Source organism: Odocoileus virginianus, chromosome 3, assembly GCF_023699985.2.
Source record: "Odocoileus virginianus isolate 20LAN1187 ecotype Illinois chromosome 3, Ovbor_1.2, whole genome shotgun sequence".
Classification (NCBI taxonomy): Eukaryota; Metazoa; Chordata; class Mammalia; order Artiodactyla; family Cervidae; genus Odocoileus; species Odocoileus virginianus.
In genome coordinates, this window is record NC_069676.1 from 16,524,569 (window position 1) to 16,534,887 (window position 10,319).

General features: G+C 55.7%; 1 protein-coding gene and 1 non-coding gene across 2 annotated transcripts; one reads left to right on the forward strand and one right to left on the reverse strand.

The window, feature by feature from the left end:
- Window positions 1-109: 109 nt before the first annotated feature.
- Window positions 110-9,060, forward strand: TINCR (TINCR ubiquitin domain containing). The gene is made up of 3 exons (XM_070464894.1): window positions 110-437; window positions 3,456-3,566; window positions 4,093-9,060. Exons 1-2 carry the CDS (start codon window positions 178-180, stop codon window positions 3,457-3,459), a joined length of 264 nt encoding a protein of 87 aa, XP_070320995.1. The 5' UTR covers window positions 110-177; the 3' UTR covers window positions 3,460-3,566; window positions 4,093-9,060.
- On the reverse strand, window positions 1,878-1,950 carry TRNAG-CCC (transfer RNA glycine (anticodon CCC)). Its single transcript has one exon. It is a non-coding gene; the product is annotated as a tRNA-Gly (tRNA).
- Window positions 9,061-10,319: the final 1,259 nt, after the last annotated feature.

Here is a 10,319-nt window from a genome sequence, read left to right on the forward strand (position 1 = left end):
CGCGCCCCGCCCTCGCGGGGCCTCCAGCCTGAGCGCCGGGCGTGCCCGGGAGGGCGGGGCGGGGCGCGGCCGCGGCGGGGGCGGGCTGGCGGCCGGGCCGGTCGGGTGGGTGCGGAGGGCGGGCGCGCGCGCGCGCGCGCGGGGCCCCGAGCCGGGTCCGAGCGCCCGGTGCGAGCCATGGAGGGGCTGCGGCGGGGCCTATCTCGCTGGAAGCGCTACCACATCAAGGTGCACCTGGCGGACGAGGCGCTGCTGCTGCCGCTCACTGTGCGGCCGCGGGACACGCTCAGCGACCTGCGCGCCCAGCTCGTGGGTCAGGGAGTGAGCTCCTGGAAGCGCACCTTCTACTACAACGCGCGGCGGCTGGACGACCACCAGACGGTGCGCGACGTGCGACTACAGGACGGCTCGGTGCTTCTGCTCGTCAGCGACCCCAGGTGGCCGGGGGCTGGGCCGGCGACCTGGGAACTGGGGAGGGGGCCTGGGGGCGGGGGTCAGGTGGCCCCGGCTGGAGTTCCGGGTGAGGGGTGAGTCAGGGCTCCGGGGAGACTACGGGGAACTGCAGTGATGGGTTGAGAGGTGGGTCAGGATTGACGGGGCCTGGGGGGCACTGATGGGCCTGGTCGGGGTGGAAGAGGGGAGGTGGTGGGTCAGGGATGGGGAGAGAACAGGGGGCCTGGCTGGGTCCCAGGTGAGGGATGAGTCAGGCCTATGGGGGAGATGGCAAGGAACTGAGAGCCTGGCCGGCGTCCCGGGTTGGGTGGGAGGTGGGTCAGGATGGATGGGGCCTGGAGGGCACTGCTGGGCCTGGCTGGGGTCCTGGCTGGGGGTGCTAGGGCAAGACAGCAGGGCACCCCAGGGCCTGGCTGGCATCGCCAGTGGGCTGGGAAGTTGGGAAGTGGGTCAGGCTGGGGGGAGGCGAGGAGAGAGCTTGGTTGGGATGGGGTGGAGTGGGTGGGATGGTTGCCGGGGAGGGTGGACTAGGGGCCCTTCTTGCCCCTGTGTTTGCCGCCCCCATTCTCCCCTCCAAGCACTGGCTATTATGGGAACCCGCTGCGAAGGAAGGATGGAGGGAGCCAGGTGCCAAGAAAGGTCAGGAGGGCCGCTCGATCCCCCTGCAGGTTTTCTTCTTCTATCACTCTGTCCGCCTCTCTGAAGCCTCCCCTGCATTTCTCTTGATCTCTCTGTTTTCCGTCAGTCCTTCTCTGGGGGGTGCTGTCCCTGTTAAATTTCATTTCCTTTCCTAATTCCTGTCTCTGTCTATCTCTCTCTCTGTTTCTCTGTGTCTCTATTCATTTCTGTCTCTGCTGTTTTTCTCTATATATGTATGTATGTCTCTCTTCCTTCTCTGTTCATTTCCCCCACTACCCCTGTCTTCCCCACAAACTCCTGCTGCCCTTGCTGCCCATGCTCTGATCTGGCCATCTGGGGGTATCCAGAGAGGTCCCCTGGCCAAGGTGACCTGAGATGAGTGGGTCTCCCAATTCAAGGAGGGTGGGGTTGGGCAGAAGGGCCATGAGAACAGCAAATGCAGAGCCCTGGGGCAGCTTTGGGAAATGGTGAAGGCTGACGCTTGGCTAGATGGACAGTGAGATGGAGGAGATGGGCAGTGGCTGGTCCCAGAGCCCAGGATAGACATGGTGGATGGGGGAGGAACTGGAACTTTCTGTGTAATCTTGGAGTTTATGGGGGTTATGCTTGCTGGGCCCCTAGAGGCTTGATCCACCAAGCCCGGGGTGGCTTTTTAAAAATATTTATTTGACCACACTGGGTCTCGAATGCTGGTTGCAGCACTTGAGATCTTTGATTTTCACTGTGACATGTGTGATCTTTCAGTTGCAGCATGCAAACTCTTAGTTGCAGCATGTGGGATCTAGTTCCCTGACCAGGGATTGAACCCAGGCCCTCTGCAATGGGAGCGCAGAGTCTTAGCCACTGGACCATCAGGGAAGTCCCTGGGGGTTATTTTGAGAGCAGTAGTCTCAGATGACATACCTGAAGGCTCAAGATGCAGTAGGAGGGCTTGCCTCTCCAGGACCTCTCAAGGGAAGGTCTCAGGGGTAGGAGGAGATGGGGGTGCGCTGGGAGAGGATGTTCCTGACAGTGGCCAGACAAAGCCTAGCAGCTGAATGATGCACAAATGCCCACACAATCAGTGTTCAATATACAATAAGCATTTATTAATTGCCTACTGTATGCCAGGTCATGTGCTGGGCACTGGCATTCAGCAGAGACCCAGACTAGGCTTGCCTTCATGGAGCCTACAGTCAGTCTAGTGGGAGAGACAGACAAGGAACCAAATAAATATGTGATAAAATATCAGGTTGTAATAAGTGCTGTGGAAAGTTGCAGGAAGGTCAAGAGTGATGGAGGTGTTGCTGCCTTATCAACAGTGGCCAGGGGAGGGTGTCTCAGAGAAGCTGACATTTCAGAGTACCATGTGAAGGAGCTGATTAAACAGAGAACAAGAGGAGGCAGGAGGGTGTTCCAGGCAGAGGGCACAGCATATGCAAAGGCCCTGGGGCAGGACCTGGTGTGTTGGAGGAACAGTGAGGAGGCCCCTGTGTCTGGGGCAGAGTAAGCGAGGCAGAGAGAGGGAGGAGGGGAGGGCAAGGAGGGGCTGGGGCAGGTCATGCAGGACCTTGTGGGCCATGAGGAGGACTTGGGCTTTGATCCCCAAGGGAGATGGGACCCCTGGAGGGCTATGGGCAGAGGAGGGGTGTGGCCTGACTCAGGTCCTCACAGGCGCCCTCTGCAGGAAGGATAGACTGGTGGCGGAGGGGCGGTCTGGTGATGGTGAGTGATGGTGGCAGCTGAATTAAGACAGTCAACTTGCTGTTCCTCCAACTCTCTAGGCGTGGTCCTACCTCAGGGCCTTTGCAGTGCTGTTCCCTCTACCTGTAATGCTTTCCAATTCCCTCCCTCAGCTCCTTCAGGCCTTAATTCAGTGTAGATTATCCTCAGTGTAATCTTATCCTATGCACTTATCCTCAGTGTAATTTTCCCTGACCACCTGTTTAAAACTGCATCCCACCAACACCTGCTTTATCTTTCTCCCTGGAACTGACTTGTCTATATTTCACTGATTGTTTTTGCTACTATTTTACTAATTCTTTTCACCCCATCTGCCCCACTAGACTGTAAACTCTATGAGGGCATTGTTGTCCATCCTATTCACTGCTGTCTCCCCAGTTCAGTGCCTGGCACACAGTAGGTGCTCAACAAATGTTCATTGACTGTATGATCTCTGGGGGTGAGGAAGAGGATGCTCAGAACATCTTCCTGGAGTCCTAATGGCTCCTGGAAACAAGAGAGAGGATCTTTAGGGTGGAAGCGAGTCATGGCAGATGCAGAAAGATGCATTGGCTGGATACCAAGAAAACCAGGAGGACTTAAGTGCCAAGGTGAGGGCTGCATTGGCCTGTAACCTGTGTCTTTCTGTCTCCCTCCTGCAGGTAACCTGGGTTGGAGGATGCGGAGCCATGGCCGAGGGGACCAAAGGTGCTGGCTGAAGGAGCAGCTGGGATGGGGAGGCGACTCTCCTGGGAGCCTTGACCTCACTCAGGGTAAGTTTCTCTGGTACTTGGGACATGGAAGGGACCTTAGAGATTATGGAGACCACAGATGGATAAACTGAGACCCAGAGATGAGAAGGAACTCATCTCTGATGACCATCACCCCTCTCCATATTCCTGCACTTCTAGACCCTGGGGTAGGGTCACAGGCCTCATGTTCTCCCTTCCCTTTGAACTAACACGTGGCCCTGAGTAATGCTGCCCTGACTTGCTGTGTGTCCTTGGGGAAATTGCTCATGTGCTCTGGGTTCTGTTACTCCCCCTCCTGCCATTGAAAGAGTGGACTTTAGTTGGCATGTTTGGTGTAATTGCACCCTTTGCCTGCAATTCTTGTTACTGCCACCAGGTGGCTCCAAGTGCCAAGCTCCCCTGGCTACCAGGGTGATGGAAGGGGAGGAGCTGGTGGCAGGTATTAGGGGAAAGGTAAGAAGAAAGACTGGTCAGAGAGCTGGTCTTTCATCCTTTTACTGGGGCCTGGATTGAAATTGTCTTATCCCCTCCCTCCTGCTGTTCCAAGGTTCTGGGCTCCCAGGATAGATGGTGAAACACTGGCCTGCCCAGCTGCTGCCCGCCACCTGGGACCTTTCTGATGGAGCCCTAGTCCCTGACACGGACTGAGGACATTGCTGCTCCAGACCAGCCAGCCTTCCAGTTGTGCTGTGTGATCCTGAGGCCATGGCTCCCACCTTGGAGCTTCAAGTGCCCAGGGGGATCCACAGTGTCATCTTGGGAGGCAGCTGGAGAATGTCACATGTGGAGAAGCATAGAGTGGAGACGAGGGGAGCTTGTGGGCATCACCAGCTCCTGCCTTGAGCGTTCTCTCGGGCATGCCTCTGCCCAAGCTGTGCCCCATGCTGGAAGCACTTCTCACACCCCTGTCTTCAGCTCCAGTCCACCGGGGATTGCAGCCTCCTCCAGGAAGTCTTGGATTTCCTTCTTCCCAGTCAGTGAGCACCTTGTCCTCTTTGGGGCCCCCACAGTCCCCCTCTACTGTGAAGAGCCTCAGCTGATGGGTGTGGCCGGTTACTCACGAACTCTCAAATGACTGAAGGTGAAGACTGGGGGACACCAGCCCTCTCTCAGCACTCCAGGGTTGCACTTTCCGCCTCCCCCAAACCTCTCTGCAAGTTGCACCCATGCCTGCTCCCTTGTCGGCGTCCTTCACTTGCAGCACAGGGTCTTCTGGTTGAATGGGTGGGGGTCTGTGCCTGGCAGAGCGCTGAGACATTGACGATAATCATGGGGGTGATCCAGACTATTCCAGGCAGTGTGTTGTAGGAATTCTGGGTACAAGACCCTCTGGGTGGGGAATTCCCTGTGGTCCAGTGGTTAGGACTCTGCTTCCGCTGTGCTTCCAGCCAGGGTTCAATCCCTGGTTGGGGAATTAAGATTGCACAAGCTGCGGTGTGGGGACAGGGAAAAGAAAAAAGGCCCTCCAGGTAGAACGCGGGTACTCAGTTGTATTTCTGATCTTTGGCCGCAAGGCATCGGGTCCTCTGTGCAGTCCACCCACCACCCGGGGTAGCCCATTCGCATGCGCTCTCGAGGGCTCCATCCATGCCCTGGGTGCTGGCATCACAGGGCAGAGGCTCAGAAGTCTGGGAAGAAATAATGTTTTAATTAAGAGTTTTGTTGGCTGCAGGGCCCAGGGTAGGGACAGATGGATAATAAATCGTGGCCATGGGGAGAATAGCGCTCAGATCGGACTTTGTCTTCCACTGGGTGGGGACAGCACCAGGCCTTGGGGGCTCTGCTAGCCTCCCCTCAGACAAGCCTCTCGGGTTGGCTTTCCTCCCCCTGGGGCCAGGCAGCCCAGGCCCCTGCTCCTGCCTGGTTTTGGCCTTGGTGGGTCACGCAAACGCTGAGGAACCTGCCCACTCCCCATCCCCCACCCCCACCCCCCAGGGCCCAGCAGGAAAGTGGGGCTTTTAATAGTCACCCCAGCTCTGTTCCTTGGTTCTCACTATGTCCCTAGGCCTGTGCCTGGCCTCCATTTATTCTAGTCTGCCAACTGAAAGGATCGTCAGTGGTGGTGAGGATTATGACCCATTTTACAGATGGAGCATCTAGGGTCACCCCGTTCCCCTCGGCTCTGCTGCCCTGGCCATCCTTGAACTGAAGGGTCCCCAGCCCATGCACAGGTCCCTGATAGAGGAAGGGGGAGAGTTTCCTGCTTCTTGGCTGAGGTGGGGGTGGGAGAAAGCATTTTCAGGCCTTTTTTGACATTTTAACAAACAGTATGCAAATCACATGCAAATCACATGCAAATCACCACTCATTTCTTAATCCTCGACAGCTCCACCGTGTTCTGATATAATAATGTTGGACCTGTCACTTGGTATTGGCCTGGAGGAGGGGTGCAAGTCTTTTCTCTTCCATTGTTCTCTCCCTTCCTTTCTTCCTGTTATCTCTTTACTCCCTTCACAGTGTTAGTTGGAGTCCTCCCAGTCCTGAGATGAACATAAACCGCAAAAGTGGCTTCCAACATTCCCATTTTCCAGATGGGAAAACTGAGGCACAGAGAGGGACAAGCCTGGCCTGAGATCCCAGCACCGCTTGTGGAAAGCATCCCCACCAAGTACTGTCATGGCCCAAAGCAGACAGTACCCGTGACCCACAGAGGAGAGATAACAGTGGTTGGAGCAGGCCTAATACAGCTTGGAGGAGCCAGGGGGAACTCTCCTTGGGTTTCTTGGCCTGAATGGCAGTCTGCTTGGATCTGGAGAAATCTGACATCTACTGATCTTACTCCTCAAGTCATTTCTTTTGCTATGCCATCATCATGTTCTTTGAATTCAGGCCACAGCCTCTCTGCTCAGTTTGCATGCCTTACTGTTTCTGTTTGCAAACTCCTCTTCATCCTTCAAAGTCCCAGCTCCCATGCCCCCTTCTTTATGCAGCCATTTCTGATCCGTCTGAGGTCTGATCTTTCTCTCTGGTCCAGCCCTGACCCTTTTGTGCACAGCAGCATTATTGTACACTCTGGATCATTCCCAGCACTTTTCTGATTATTGTTTTTTGCTTTTGGTTGCACTGGGTCTTAATGGCTGTGTTCAGGCTTTCTCCAGTTGTGCTGAATGGACACTACTCTTTGTTGCGGTTCACAGGCTTCTTACTGCAGTGGCTTCTCTTGTCGTGGAGCACAGGCTCTAGGCACACAGGTTTCAGTAGCTGTGGCATATTGGCTTAGTTGCTCTGCAGCATGTGGAATCATCCTGGCCCAGGGATCGAACCCATATCCCCTGCATTTGCAAGTGGATTCTTATCCACTGTACCACCAGGGAAGTCAAAGACTTGTCTGATTTATACACACCTCCAGACTTTTGTATTTTCTGCCCAGGATGTGCTTTTGGGTCTTTTTCACCTGATGTATTCCTACATTTTCAAGGTCCTGGCACTAATGCCCAACCTCCATTGGGTTCAACAGCTCTCTCCCAGTCAGCCTCTGGGTCCTATAGCCTCCAGTCTGCCTGGCTCACTCCTTCCTGACCCACAGAACGGGGAGGTCTGTGTGTCCTCCCAGTCTTAGGCGTCACCTCTGGGGCCCCAGGATCACTCAGGTTGGGACTAGGTACAGAGGGACTGAATTGAGTGTGTATAGAATAAAAGATTAAGTGTTTGGACACACAGCCAAGTTCAGTCTCCTTAACTTGGCCTTCAGTTTCACCCTACATAGACAGTTCAGCCCTAAGCACGTCCTTTCCTCTTTCCTCTTACTCATCTCCAGAAATGCTTTGCCCTTGACTCCTATTCTGGGTGACCCCACGCCAGCCCCCTCCCATCTCTGGACTATGTAAACAGGGGAAGCCTGGTCCCCGCTCAGGGCCTCTCAGGTTCCTGGCTCCACCCCAGGAGCAAGTCTGGGCCGTGAGGAGTTTCGGGTGAGACTTGGCAGTCACCATCTCTCGCTGGGGCCCGCGGCGTCCAGGGGAGGGGCCGCCTCCCGCCTTGTCTGCCCACTCGCTTTGAGCTCCCAGAAGCTGGAGGGGAATTTTCCTGGGTGGCAGGTAAACCAGGTGGTTCCCAGAGGAGGCATCTGTGGCTCAGTCAGAAACTGCAGGTGCCCAGACTTCCCACTTTGGTTTTGCTCTGCCTTCCTCCCTTCCTCCTTCCTCCCTCCCTCTCTCTGGGACCCCAGACTGGATCCTGGCATTATCTAACTTTGCCCATTAGTTCAGCGGGTACATGTAGAGCATGCTCTGTGTGCCTGGCCTTGTGCTGGCTGCTGGAGATACCAAGACAGACCTTGCTTTGGCTGCCTTAGATGGTGGGCCAGGTTGTTCACTGCACAAAAACAGCCAGCTGGGGTGAGAGAGCCTCAAGAAGGCAAATCTTTTTGAAATTCACACAAAGTGTCCTATACCTCTGAGTGGTGGTCCTGACCCTGCTGGCTCCCTGCCTGCCCCCAACCTGTGTCTTCATCCATTCAGTCTCTTCTGCATGTATCTGCCTCCTATTGATCACTTCTTTCTCTCTGTGTCTCTTGATCTCTGCCTCTCCACTGTCTCATTCCAAGTCTATCTGTCTCCATCGCTGTCTCTCCCTCTCTCCATGTCTCTTGCAGTTTCTCTGTCTCTGTCTCTCTCCATATTCCTGTATCTGTCTCTCGTATCCACTCTCAGAAAGGATACCCTTTCCTGCCGATCCTCTGAGCACAACCTCTGGGGTGTTTCCAAAAGCTGCTGGGACTGCCCATTCTGTAATCGTGGATGAAGCACCTCCAATTTGCAGGGCACTGAGGACAGCATGGTGACCGGGACACCCAGCTGTTGGCCCTCTTGGAGTTATAGATCCGGCAGAGGAGACAGAAGCCACAGGGCGGTGTGGGGTGGGGGTGGGGGTGGTGCTCCTGGGATCCTGGAAACCCCTCCTCTGAGCTTCCCCCCAGTCCTCTTCTGAATGACCTCGGGTGGTCCTTGTTCCTCTGTGGGCCTCAGTTTCCAAACCTGCCCAAGGAGGGAGGTGTTTAAGGTGGCTGGACCGGAAGTTGCTTGCACGGTCTGGTCTATCTGTAGGCAGAGAGATCCTGACTCATCCCTAAGCCAAAATGGGTTTGAAAGAATCCTCTAACGGAAAAACAGTTCTAAGAAAAAAGAAGAAAGTCACAGTCACCTGCCCAGGCTGCTCTCTGACTCACCTGGGGTGGAAACAGCCTCACTGCCATCCCCTGGAACATCAGAGAAACTTCCTGCCTCTTCCCCTGATGGCCTCTGGCTATCCACTGAAGGCTGTTGGCCTCACCATGATGGCTCTGACCAGGCACTGACCTCACGCTTGTGCTGTGAGCTCCACTCCCACTTAACCACCTTGCTGACCTCTGAGGGGGAGAAACTCTTTCTGGCCACAGGACCTTTGCATGTGCTGTTTCTGTATTTGGAAGACCCTCTCCCCACCTCTCACCTTTCACTCTCTGCTTTGCAGGTTCAATGTCACTTCCTTGGGGAGGCTCTGAACAACCGAGTCCCCTTGGTTTTGCATTCAAAAAGTATCCTGTTCTCTTCCTTTGTAGCATTAATTATTTATATTATTATTCATTCAATGTGTTATTTTCCCCACTAGCCTCTGGGCACCAAGAAGGCTGGGATGAGGTCTGGTCTGGTCACTGCTGGATCGTGCAGCATTTAATAACCCAGAGTAAGGGAGTGGGAGCCAAGGACACCCTCCCTTCCCAGGCTCCATAAGGGTCCCCCGCCCTGGTTTCTGCCACCACTGGGTCTAGCTCCAGCTGGCTGCAGGGCACAGAGCCTGGGGATTGGGATTCCAGGCACTCTGGCTCCTGCCACTTTGATAAATGGGGGAAATTCAGAATTAATTATTGACTGCTGCACCGAGCCGGCCTGATCTGGACAGATAAAGAGTGTCCTCACTGTCGCGGCTGCCCAGCACTTCTCGGGAGTTTATTAGAGGTTGGGAGGCGGCTGGCCGAGGGGGAGAAGCCCAGAAGGCACTGGAGCCAGATGGAGCTGCTTTGCAAAGCCTGGCTTTGCCAGGCCACTTCGGAAGGCCACAGCGGTCCGCGGATCTCATTGCCCTTGGGGCAGGTCGTATAGGACCTTGCGGGGCGGAAGGGAGAACTTGGGCTTTTACACTGAGGGAGGCGGGGCCCTGGAGGGCTGTGCGCAGAGGAGGGGCGGGCCCTGGCTCAGGTGCTCACAGGCGCCCTCCAGTGGCTGCTGCTGGGAGGGCCGACTGTGGGGGCTGAGTTGGGGAGCCAGGACACCAGGGTGGAGGCAACTGCGCTGGTCCAGGTGAGTGATGGTGGGGGGGGAAGAGCGTTCCAGGCAGAGGGAACATGCAGTGCAAAGGCCCTGAGGCAGGGCCATGCCTGGTGTGTTGGAGGAACAGTAATGAGGCCCATGTGGCGGGAGCAGAGTGAGGGGGAGGGGAGAAGGAGGGGGGCAGGCTGGGAGGAGACAGGGCAGGACCTGGTGGGGATGATGTGGGTTTTTCCTCTTAGATGGATGGGATGTGGTGGGTTTAGCAAGAGCAAAAGCTCTGAGGGGCTGGGGAAGACTGGTTGTACTGTTTCTGGATTCAGGAGTTAAGGGTTTGAATCCCTCCTCTGGCTCCCCTTAGCTGAGTGCCTGAGGCTAATGGACTTCCCAGGTGGCTCAGAGGTAAAGAATCCGCCTGCCAATGGAGGAGATGCAGGTTCAAGCCCTGGGTGGGGACGATCCCCTGGAGAAGGAAATGGTAACCCATTCTAGTATTCTTGCCTGGAGAATCCCATGGACAGAGGAGCTT

Excerpts from the sequence above, each read along its gene's own strand:
- TINCR (XM_070464894.1), top strand. The coding sequence starts at position 178 with ATGGAGGGGCTGCGGCGGGGCCTATCTCGCTGGAAGCGCTACCACATC.